The 12702-nt window shown below is 36.3% G+C and overlaps 1 protein-coding gene across 1 annotated transcript in view; it reads right to left on the bottom strand.

The window, feature by feature from the left end:
- Window positions 1–557: 557 nt before the first annotated feature.
- The window catches only part of LOC113480043 (transmembrane 9 superfamily member 2-like), a 32308-nt gene continuing 20163 nt past the window's right edge, over window positions 558–12702 (bottom strand). The window contains exons 12-16 of the mRNA XM_026848579.1: window positions 11499–11658; window positions 10776–10927; window positions 9233–9344; window positions 8641–8812; window positions 558–1174 (exon numbers count right to left, since the gene is read on the bottom strand). Coding sequence (XP_026704380.1) covers window positions 1107–1174; window positions 8641–8812; window positions 9233–9344; window positions 10776–10927; window positions 11499–11658 — 664 coding nt within the window. The 3' untranslated portion in view covers window positions 558–1106. The remainder of the gene's footprint in view (window positions 1175–8640; window positions 8813–9232; window positions 9345–10775; window positions 10928–11498; window positions 11659–12702) is intronic.

Genomic DNA, 12702 nt, shown 5'->3' with positions numbered 1-12702 from the left:
AATTTTGGGGAGTCTCTTTAAAGCCTTGACATTCCTGAGAGACAAATGTCTGCAATCTTGTAACTGAGGAGGCTATTAAGATACTCATCTCACGTAATCCAGCGTTTAAACACAAGCTCTTCAGGACAGGAAGAAAGGCTTCATCTTTAAGAATCACCCATTCCCAAGCCCACTAGATTTCACCGCTAAACTTCCCAGCAAGCTGCACACAGTCTTCACAAAATGAAGTGTTTCAGAAAGCTAAAAGAAGGTAAAGGTTTTTACTATTTGATAGAAAATAATGGTTTGCCCAGGAAAAAATATCTTGGGAGCAGGTTAGAATAAGTGAGACTGAGGCACAGGTAATAGCAGTAGCAGCTTCAGAAGCCCCTGCCCATCCTAGAGCCATGGATTCAAGTGACCTACCAGTCCTGCTTGCATGGACAAGTTACAGCCAAAGTCACAGCCAAACTGTGATGTATAAACAACATAAAACTCAAAAGCTATCAACTGGTCAAACTAATGTGATCTGTGTCAAGTAGCAAAGGCCTAATTAACAAGAAAGGACACAAGTCAGCTAGAGTTGTGCAGTTTTATTTGAACAAAAACCAGTGTCGATATTTTTAATAAAGTCTACATTACACTAAATGCATGTACATTTGTAAGAAGGTATCTAGTTGTAAAGAAGGTGCAGGGTAATATGTACAATCATAGTTAAGTTAAAAAAATTCACATTTTACATAGATTTACTTGACAGTTCTATGTTTTCATGGTATATAAATGGTAACCACGAGGTAACCAAAAAAAAAAAAATCACAAGGAATTTCAGCTGGAGGACTGTTTAATGCACTCGTTTTTCAGATAAAATAGTTCACAGAATTTTTATTTGTCCTAAATCAAATTCTGGATACACTTTTTAGAATTATTACAATTAACATATTCAGTGAGTATACTGATGTAACCTTTTTTCCAATGGTGCCATTTCCTTCCATAAAAATCTGTATTTTATACTTTAGTCTGCTCTTCAGCTTTTACAAATTAGAATAATTACACAGGATGTTTTTCAGTACATGGTAAAAATTATCAAACAGCAAGGGAGATATGTTCAAAAGACACTTTGAAGCTTTTCAGTCCACTTTCACAACACTGTAAATCTTACTTACAAACCAGAAGCAGGCAAAAAATCCAATAGTCCCTAAAATGAGAAAGTGAAAACGGTTAGTATATCTTTCAGTTTGCTCAGAGAAAAATCTAACAAGTACTTCCCAGCAGGACAGAATATAACATTGTAATCCAGCTAACTATCCAGAATAACAGCACTTGTTAAATTTAACAACACACATTCATCCCTAGGCTAAATTATTGATTTAGATCAAAGATGACTTTTAGGCCCAGGCTGTTTGACGTACATTTAAATGACTGAGGGTGATGCTACTATCACCAGTAGCAGGCACAGAGCACCATTTAAGAAAGTGACTTTTATACGCACACAAAGTCAACACCTACCTGGGTTTTTTAGGTCTACAGTAGTTCACAGCCACCTATGAATTATGACACAAAACAAGGCCTTGGGAAAAATCACCTGGCCCAGTTCTCTGTTCATTGTGCTCTATTTATACTCAAGAACAGGGAACTTCTTACTCTGTATATCCTGTTACTTCCTTTTGCCAAAGCAATGCTCTGAGGTCTATAGCAGATGGGAGCAAGCATCAAACGGAACAAGCAGTGACACAAACCAAAATACATAGTTTTGTGCAACGTGTATTCAAGCGATGAATTTTCTTGTCACAGGTCAGTATAGATAATAAAACCATACGCTAGTCCGGGCAACCGAACAAGTTCATGAACAATGAAATCCAAAGGCTATTAATTACGGAGACACCATTTCAAATACTAAAAAAACCCCCTTGAGCCACAGCTGATGGGAGGCCAGAAGAAAGTACCAGTATAAGCTTGTCCTGTTCTCACCCCCCTTCCTGAAATCACCACTGTTAGGGTGCTCGGGTAGCAGACCTATGGTCTGGTTTGGTACATCCTTCCTTTATTACTTACCAATCCAGTTCTTCAGTGATCCAACCCAACAGTAGGAGAAAAAAACCAACACAACTACCTACTGGAGAGACTTTGGGCCACATATCAATTCCTGTGGCTCGAGTTCACACAGTGCAGAGTAAGGTGATGGAAAGAGGAGATGACACTGAATGAGATTAGTCTATACCAATTTTCAAGATGAAAAACAAGTCTGTAATTTGCACCTCACAGTCACTATTATGGGGCAACTGCAAAGACACTGTCCATCACATTTATTTTTAAATTACTTTAAGAACTTAATATGCAATAAGACACTAAGTCTTAAGCCTCTAAGGGAAGTATTGTTCCTCATGTTTTTACCTAGGGGTAAACTGCCACACAGATGTTAAGCCTGAAAAAAGGGAAGGTCTCTGTATCAGCTGAATTCGCTCTCAAAGACACAGCTACCTGCCAGCCCTGTGACAGGCCTTACCTGCTACCCTACCGGGTCTTACAAGATCACGCACTCAGCTCCTCCAGTTTTACATTCATCCTTTTCTGTTTGTACAGCCCGTGTTTAACATCAGCTCCAATTTCAATATTTCAGTGTGACTGGTTTACTAACGAGGAGGTTCTTTATTAAGCACTTGTCTTTTCCACATTTGTTATATTTCTGTCTTTCAGACCACATCTATACATTTGCTAAGTGAGGAACCTGTCTTTGGATGCTTATTATCTATATGCCAATTCTTGTATTCTTTGTGCTACCATGTATATTTGCAGTTAAAGGCTTTTTTGACAGCCTACCATTATATGCCACAGATTACCCCTTCCCTCCAAGTTTGCAGTTATCATCCTCTGAAACAGTAGGAGACAGCAGATTTACTGCTGTTGATAGGAGATCAGACACCAACCACAGAAGGAATTTAATTCCTTTGTAGGCTGTGACATCACTAAGTCTTTGCAGTTTATGGTCAATTCTCACTCCTTCCTACTGTGTCCAATACTCCAATATCAGCATCGTTACTCTAAGCCTTACTCTCGTGTTTTTTTCCTAATAATGGTTCTCAGCATATGCTTTCTAGTTGTTTTTATAATATAGCCCACTTTTATGGCTTTGAAAGCGATGTTTCTTCCAAATGTTTAACAGATGAGATACCTTAAAAATCTATCTGCTGTTCTAGAACAAAATTGTAACATCATAACAAAAAAGTATAACTAACACAAGAATAAGATTTTTTCCACACAGTTTTCTGAGCATGCCATAACTTAATATGGGAACACACTCTAAATCCACAGTATTTTCCTCCAATCCTTGTCACTCTGAATCTTTCTGATACACCAGCTTTCTATAAAACACAGCTTCATCCATAGCAGAATCTGAAGACTTCATACTGTGAACAAGAATTCAATCTCTAAACAGATTTTCACAGGTTTCGGCAACATTGATTTTCAACTTCACTCCTAAAAAAAAGTCTGTTTAGCAACTCAAAGACCAAGTAACCCCTGCTCCTTTTTTAAACTTTTATCTGAAATTTTGCCAGTGTAATGGAACTAGAGTAAGGCTATGTTTCCTAACATGAGCAGTAAGTGGTAACATTTGTCAGACACCAGATTTGAACCATAAACTTAGAAGTTGATGAGAAAAAGGCTAGACTCACCACCAAGATGCATACAGCCTCATGTACCTTCCGTGGTCAGCAGAGTTTCCTTCTGTTATTTCCACATAGATAATTAGGGCTTACCAGTATCATAATGTTTTCTTTCCTCCCATGAATAAACGTATCCTACAAACTCCAGCTGTGGATAGCTCTATGTACTACAAACTTCAAAAAGAGCATGGAACTAAGGACCCCAAAAGCACCTCTCCTAAACAGTATTCTTGATGCTCAAAGATCAGAATGGTTTAAAGGTGCTGGAAGAATCACAACTAGGTTGAAAATACCTCAGTAATTCAACTGCAGATTTAGAATCTAGAATTAATCACAGCAAATCAACCACCTGTCTTTGAGTGTTTGACCCATGTTAAAAAAAAAAAAAAAAAAGCACTAAACTAGGAACTTCCAAAAGCTCAGGTCAGCACACAGTTATGCTGATATTACAAAATCAGTATTAATAGACAGAAATTAGTGTAAGTTAAGGAAACAAACTGCTTTAAGCTGTACAGCTGCTTTACCAACAGTACTGCTTATGGTAGTGCAGTAAAAAGCTTAACTTTTTTTTTTTTTTTTAAGAATGTAAGCAGTACAGTGCCTGGTTCCACTGAAACTCAGTGGGTTTTCCACCTCAGATCTGGGGGGGGGTCCTTGCGATTCCATGAACCACTAAGAGGTCCACAAAAGGTGATTCAGTCAAAAAGGTTCCAATTTTCTATACAGGAATAAATATCCCAATCAGAAAAAGAGAACTGCAAATTAATAATGATTGGGGAAGAAAATAACTCTGAACTAGTTTGGCTTGTTTCAAAATTCTAGCTAGAATACATTTTCTACATTTAAGCCCATTTCACAAGTTTGCACTTGTTTCAAATTTTAGCACTTTATAGAAAAGCATCAACATACTGGATCTTTAGGCCAGTGCCGACTAGTGTAACAGGTTCTCATATTCCCCTTTTAACAACTTCGATTAAGGTCAATCTTAAAATACAGGGAAGTGAACGATGTTTCCCACAATTGTAGCTCTACCCAGTAAAACTGCCATTATTTCTTGCACTAGTTAAAATACAACTTTGCTATCTCAAGTAGTATGGCTTGAAATGTATTTTCTTGAAGTGCATACTCAGCTCTTCAATCTTCAGCATTTTTCTAAGCACACTGTGCACCAAAATTAAAATCATCTCTTACTTAAAATGTGCCTCTCATTAGAAGAGTAGGACTATTTAGGTAAGCTTTAGATAAAACCACCCTAGCATCTTTGCTTGTATTTGTTTCTTTCAAAACACATTCAAACTGAAACCAAAGTTTTGAAGCACTATCAACAAGGAGCATACCTCTAGAGCTTACTGCTTCACTGAGAGACATCAATGAACACTACATGACAGAATACAGATGCCCAAAGGTTTTTTTTAAAAGCTGTTAAAAAATTCTAACAGTAAGCACTTAAACAAACAAGCCAACCCCCAAACCCCCACACAAATAAACAAAAACCCCACCAGTTGAAAGAGTTAAGACCTCTCAGATTATTTTCTGATTGGTTTAAACTCCTTTCCACTGTAAGGTTTTTACAGCTTTAATATGCACATCTCTGTCAAAGACACAGCACAAAGATACCAAGCCTGACACCAGTTCCTCCACTGCAGCCTGCTGTACATCACTGATCATCCTAGGGAGGTACAGCTGAAAGATAATTTTTGCAGAAGCTATTTAAAATTCAAGAACCCACTTGTGAAGATGTCTCAAGTCATTTCTCAAGCCAAGAAGCAAAGTCTGTCCAATACATCCATTCATACTTACTAGGGAAACACTGACACCTCAGTTGTTTTTGATCTTTTTGTCCTCTGGTTTATATACTGTTGAATACTCTGGTCTGCAATATACATACTACCACTCAGCAACAGCTTTCTTACACACAGAAAGATCTCATCCACAGAAAGCTAGCATCTAATTGGGTAAGGGAAAGTTATTAAACTAGTTTAAATTCAAAATTAGAAACAAGGACCATTGCACAGAGTAATGCCAAAATACATTAAGCAGACTGTTCTGCTCTATTCTTCTTCTAGCTTTATTGTTTAATGAAGAAAAAAAGAATTCAAAGCACGAACAGATTGTAAGAAAGCAAATAGAAAAGCACTCTGCACTTGGCTGATACTTCTTATGTACCTTAAAAGCTCTCTGTATCATACTGGTTTCAATCACTGCTCAGTGGTGGGTGCTTCAGAATCTCGGATTCTAAACACAATCTACCCAGAAGATCAAAACTCAATTTTGAAAATGGCATTAACTCACAAGTGAAAATGATGTTCAAAAATAGAGGTCACTGTAAAGCAACATGCTTTGACTATGTTCAGCATTTTTTCGCCTTCTAGCATAAAATGCATGTAATCATGTAGCTATCCCCATTCAACCACACTTACTTCTTGAAAGATTAGCCACACTTTGTACATTAAAATAAAATTGTCTTGTTTGGGTGTGCACATTAATTGTTAGATTTCACCAGTCAGCTTATATTATTGTTGTTGCTATCCAAGCATTCAGTTCCTATTTACTTATTCATTCTTATCTCTTTTATAACATCCACAGTAGCACAACACACCACCACGTAGGAGGTATTAACACTACCCGTCGTATTTCTGTCACAGTTCCTGAGGCCTAACAGGCAAGAATAGAGAAAACCAAAATACCTAGTGCTAACTTAAGTGGAACAGATCAAGGTCCCATTTTGGGAACATACACACAGGAAGAACACCATTAATGCAAACTGTGTGTAAAGTTACATTAGCAAACTCTCTCACCTCCATAAACTCATGAAGGACTCAACTTGTATTTTCCAAAGCAAGTGCTATTAAGGAATATTTTACAAAGCAAAGCAAAGTTAGATTTCTTCTGCTTGAGTCACCTATCTAGAAAAGCTTACATTTCAGGCCAAGAATCAAACATCAAAACATGGGAAAGAAATTTACCACAGCATTTTACATTAGCAAGGTTTTACTACACACTCCATATACCTATTATACCCATTAACCTTCTGGTGACTAGCTATTCTGTGGAAAAAAATATAAAAAAGGAACCGTGTAGTAGCTTTCCTCATGACCTATAAATGTAGCCTAGCCATCACCACTGTGGTTCTATTTAAAAAACAAAACAAAACAAAACACACCACCAAAAAAAACCTGCCAAAGTGACAGAGCACAATTTATTATTGTACTTTTGGGGCCTCACTGGCCTCCACATCACAAACTCTAGGATCAGCATATCTGAAGCTTTTAATACCATTTCAGCACCTGCCATGACAGTTTCAATTATCATTTTATGTATGAAAGGGATATTTTTAATTCTACCAATTTGCATCTTGTAAGTGAAATTGAAACGGGCAGGTTAGCAACTAACCTATGCTAAAATTCAAACACATACTAACATATTGCTTTAGTTTAAAAGTAATTAAAACATTTTAGACTATAGTTTGGGGTTTTTTAAAATATAGATAGATAAGACATTATAGAGGACATCTAGACCTGGTCTGTTTTACCAGGATTTAAGCTGCCATTTAACTGGCAATATGCCAACTTCTATGTTTGCCTTCTAATAATTAAAAATTAGAAGAATTAAATATTTTTTTTTCTCCCTACCTTTTTTTTTTTTACTTTCTTTTGAAGAGACACAGGTCTAAATAACAAACAACAATAACAATCTAGCAGTAAGTGCCAGTTAATGTTATTAAATATAATTTCTACAGTGTAATTGCTTTGTTTAGGAGTAATTTTCTTCAGTGTTTTATTATGAATTGTGGTTTTTTTGCCTCATATCAATCAGTATTAGAGGCAATAAAGATGAAAGAGGTCCTTCTCACTGCTGAACTGACAAACTTGAAGTCTGATGCTAAGAGTTACTTTCATTACTTGTTTTAGCCATTCTTTTTTAACTGCATCAAGGGAGATAAGCAATGCATTTCATAAAGCCAACACAAAGTAATTACAGCAGGTTTCAATAATCAGGCAGAAGATATTAAGTAGTAACAATCCAAACCATCATGCCATCCACAGAGAGATCCTCTATTACAAATCTACAGGAATGAATGTAAAGGTTGGTTTTATGAACAACCCATTATATATCAACTAGCATTTTGTCTAGATCTACCACTGCAGTACTTCATGATGCTAAGCACAGTGATACATAAAAGATCTGACTTAATGTGTTAAAACTACACACACAAACAGCAACAGTATGATGAACATCAATATAAAATGCTCTTGGCTATTTTTAAGGGCCAGTACCCTTCAAAGAGCTTCTAATTTCATCTAGCACATGCTAAATCTGGCACAGATTTCACATCAAATCAACCTTGAAATTATAGTTTGAGCCAAGTGATTATGAACATTAGAGTAATTCTGTAGAAGACATTTAGTCTGCATGAGTAACATCAGAAAAGCTGGACTAACGAAAATGGAGAGCCATATTCCAAATAGGTTCCTCCAATTAAGGTACATTCCTGCCATTAAGAAGTGGTGCTTAATAAGCAGGTAAGACCACCTCTAACAGTGCCAGAACTCTCAATTTTCAATATTCACTTTTTTCCCAGCACTAACCTGCTTCATTGGCTAATAATGAAAGCAGAAAACACCTTTTATTTTCCATTTGCAGAGTGCAGTATCTCTAACCATAGAGCTTCTAGAACCAATTATGAAATCCAGAATCAAGTTAAACACCCCTGATATCAAAGTGAACAAGAACAGCACTTTGAAAATATAATGGTTTGAACTCACTGCTAATATTCAATAAAGAAAAATTAATTATACTATCATATAATTTCAAGTCAGAAATAAAGACTTAAAAGAATATCATCCTGTGATGTGTGATGTCATAAACCACAGAAGTAACACTTCCAAAAGAGCCATTAATTGTATTTAACATTTTAGGTAGTCTAGATTTCACCTGATGTTTCTCATTTCAAAAATGGAAACACCTGCATTCATTTTAGTTTGAATTATGTACTTACCTGTGAAAAGGAAAAAAATCAAGACCATGATCATTGTGTAACCGAAGTATAAAATGGTGCTAGCAGTTCCTGTTATCTGGAGTTTAGAGAAGAAGTAATGAACTGCATAGATAAAGAGATAAACTGCTGTAAAGCTGCTTGTCAAGAATGATCGCCACCACCAATGATAATCCTGAAAGAAACAATAAACCATTCAGTAAGAGATACCGCATAGAAGACACAATATAAACAAGCTGGTTAAAAAAATAACATTGTCTTATGAAATAGATTTAATTCTTCAAAATTTATCTCAAAAAAAGAAAAATTCCAACATAGCACATAGCTACTTTTTTTTCTTCTTAAAGTCCCCTGCATTGCTTCCACTGCAAACATGAAATTACTCTAAGATCAAGGCTGTTCATTTTTGCTTATCTGCTACAAATGGGGGATTTTGAAGCAAAAGGCACATTTCAGAAGAGTGGCTAAGATAGGCACGTCAAGGGCTGACGATACAATACATTCACAGTGTCCAACACATCACAGGTGAAACCTCAACTCTATTTCTAACATCTTCCAGCTACAAGTGGTATCTACATCAAAACTGTACTTTTACCTCTGCACACAGATGGAAGTAACACAGCAAAACTGTAGCCTCAGAACATGTAATTAGAAGAATGATGAAAACTAGGAACAGGAAACCAAACATGTAGTACATCTGATGAGACCTAAAATAAAAAGATAAATTTTAAAAAAGAGTCTAATTTTTGGTTGAAGTTCTCCAAGTTAATTTACGGTGTTACCTGGCCAGATGCTAAGCTAATAAAAAAAAAAAAATCCATACCACTGGCATAACTTTGTCTATACCACTACTGGCTGATTCATAAAAAGATTTTTCTCTCTATCTGAATGTACTCTGTCAATAAAACAATTGCTTTACAGAGCTCAAAGTCCTCAGTTATATTTCCTGATATGAATGAGCTTCAATCAGTTTTCACAGAGAACAGTTATGAGCAGCTTCCTTCAGGTCTCCTTTAGCTTCCCTAACACTTGCATCACCTGTACTCTTCCCCAGTTACAAAACCCACTTCCTTCCTACTACTGCAGCTAAGTGTTCTGAGTGCCTCTGCATCTCCTCACTACATCCAATCAGATGCTTCTCCACTTCCAGTCTATCCCCAGACTAAGTCTGACTCCAATACAAAGGCTAGCCAAACACCAAAACACTCAAATTCTGGTGTCTTCCAGATAAGGGAAGTAACCAAATCAACTTAGCTGAGTGATGGTGACAATTACTGCAGTGCAAGATTTGACAGAGGGAGTGGAAGTTGCCTGTTCCCTGCATGCTTCCCTTCTGTAGGATAAATAATGAGAAACAATTTGGGAATTCAGTGATTTCAGCTACAAAAGCCCTGTTTGTCAGCCGATTACGTTTTCTAGCATAGCTATATTACATGGTTTCTACTTTTGTTGAGGACTAAAGTGAAAGGCTAGTATATCTAACATATTTCCATTTAAGAAATGATTTAGAAAACTGTCAGTAAGAAATCTCAAAGTAAACAGAGGACACCTTAAAAACTTGGCACCTTCAAGTTAATATTTTCCATTGAACAATAATATAATAAACATTTCATATTTACATTGTGAAAGTTACGAAAGATTGCATTGGTTTAATTTTCCATGCATCTGCTCGACTAGGTTTTGACAACATTTAGGAGTGGTGTGGATGTTTCACAGGGCATGGAGTCTGTTTTGCAGAACATGCAATCCCAAATTCTTCACTTGAATCTGATTTAACAGCTGAAACTAGTAGATCGTATTAGTTCATAAATCACAATATAGTTACACAGCAGATTAGACTCCAACTAACCACAACAGCATGAAACCATGTTTGTGCTGTTTGGCACTAGAAAGATAAAACAAGGAAACAAGACTCAAATTTCATACTTTGCAGTTGTCAATAAGAACTACTAGTTTTATAATTTATAAGCACAGCAATAAATATGCAGATTCTGGAAATTCCACAAAAATCTGCAAGATGATCAAAAATTTTAAGAATTGGTTTATTCCTCATATTCATTTGTTTGGGATGTTCAAACTCAACTGTATGTTTACTATCAAAGTAGCATAACTAGGAAAAAAAAAAAAAAGATACTCACCAAATGCTATTCAGAATGAAAAAAAGTTGAATAAAAATGCAGCCAAAGGGCAAGATACCACCCATTATGATACCAGGCAATGGCTTTGTGAAAAAAGACTGTTCTGGAATTTGGCGAGGAATCTGGTTTGTACGGACTGGATGTTCGATAGGCTTTAAAAGAAAGATAAATTGTTACATCATAAATAAGCTTGCTTCTAATATTAGGGATCCAAAGATTTGATAAACATAGCTTTATTTTCATCCATAAGCCACCACAAGTTACTAAACCAAGAAAACTACAAACTTGATATCCATCATTAGGAAAACACATACACTTTAGATATTCCAACTATTGGTCAATAAGCAAGTTGTAACAAAAGGAAAGAAATGGGTTTTGTCCTTAATAAAACCCCCGTTTTCTTAGTTGTCTGATATTATCGCAAACTAGAGAAACACTTCTGAAATACTACAAAAATGAAACTGCTGAGTTATTACTGAAGTACAAAAGGCAAGCAAGACCTCCAAGACACTATTAAAAGTGGATTCTAATGAATGGACAGAAGAAAAGTTTAGTGTGACATTACAAGAATATACTGTTTCAAAATCATGACAACATGAAACATCATGTTACAGTTGTAGGGCCATAGATGTTTCAATCCAATCAAATCTTGTATGCCTAAGGATTCAATGGCTCAACTGCATAAGACAGGTATAGTTCAAAACTGTATTCAGTGAGCTCTACCTTCTCTTTGAAGCCAAAATATGCACCAACAAAGGTCAGTGGGACTGAAATTCCAAACCACATAGCTAGGATAGCAACCAAAGTGCCAAAAGGGATGGCAGCTGAGGATCCTTTCACCCACAGAATGAGATTCATAATGAAGAAATCAGCAAAGACAATCCTGAAAAAAGATCAGAAAAGATATTAAAATATTCAGTAAAGAATAAATATCAGTTAATACTAAAAAACATAAACCAGTTAAGTCTTCTTCATCAAAAAAAATGTAGCTTCTTGCAATCTTTCACTCCCTAACAGTTCTAGTTGCTTTCAGCAATAGTGCAGTTAATGTAAAAATGCTTGCAACACCCAATGCCTATAATGCAGGTATCTGTGATAAAGCCACTATTTAAGACTCTGCACACAAAACCAAAAAGTAACAGAAAGATTCAACTGTGAAAATCTATACAAGGAATGCTAAAAGATAAATAAAACCCCTCTTATCTGAGTCACCTTTCCCATTATTGCCAGTCATTTCATTCCTTTATTTAGGCTCTTTCTAACCAGTGAATTCCCTCTGAAAAAAAACCCAAACAAACAGTAATAGCAAAACCTCTTATTTAAGAAGCCACGGGTCACTGTCACAACAAATGTGTACCGTGCTGCAGCATGTATCACAGCATCATGCTGGCAGAAGGGTGGATTAAAGAGGGCTCCTCCCTACAAGAATCTTTGTACTAACACCTCATGCTGTTACAGGTAAGTAACCTGCACCTTTTGAGAATTAAAGACTGTATTAGTCATGACATGTCTCCAGACCTGTTGTTCTTCCCCCAGTTAAGTGCTTTTGCTTCATTTTCCAAACATCCTGGGAAAACACCAGAAAACAACTCCAAGACACATGATGAAGATTTCAAACTCATCCCGTTCCGAAAGCAAAGCAAAATGCAAGGGAACCCCACATAAAAGCCTGCTTGAATTTCCATTATTCATGGATTAAAAGATATATCTCAGAAAATTTGCCTCAGGAAGGGCCTCTTCGAAGTGCACCATTGTCTGAGTTTTGTCAAAAAAGTGTTCCTGAGGCAGAATTTAAACTGCCCTGAAGTGAACATGCAGCCTCCACCGTATTTAGAAAGAAAGGAAGGAGAATTAGAGCAATAGGCAGGCTTTTTTTTTCTAGGAGAGGCCTTACAGTTGCCAAAACTGTTTGGGGAAATGGACTTGT

Source organism: Athene cunicularia (genome assembly GCF_003259725.1).
Source record: "Athene cunicularia isolate RWA chromosome 4 unlocalized genomic scaffold, athCun1 chr4_part3, whole genome shotgun sequence".
Classification (NCBI taxonomy): Eukaryota; Metazoa; Chordata; class Aves; order Strigiformes; family Strigidae; genus Athene; species Athene cunicularia.
This window is presented reverse-complemented; position numbering and strand designations above follow the sequence as displayed.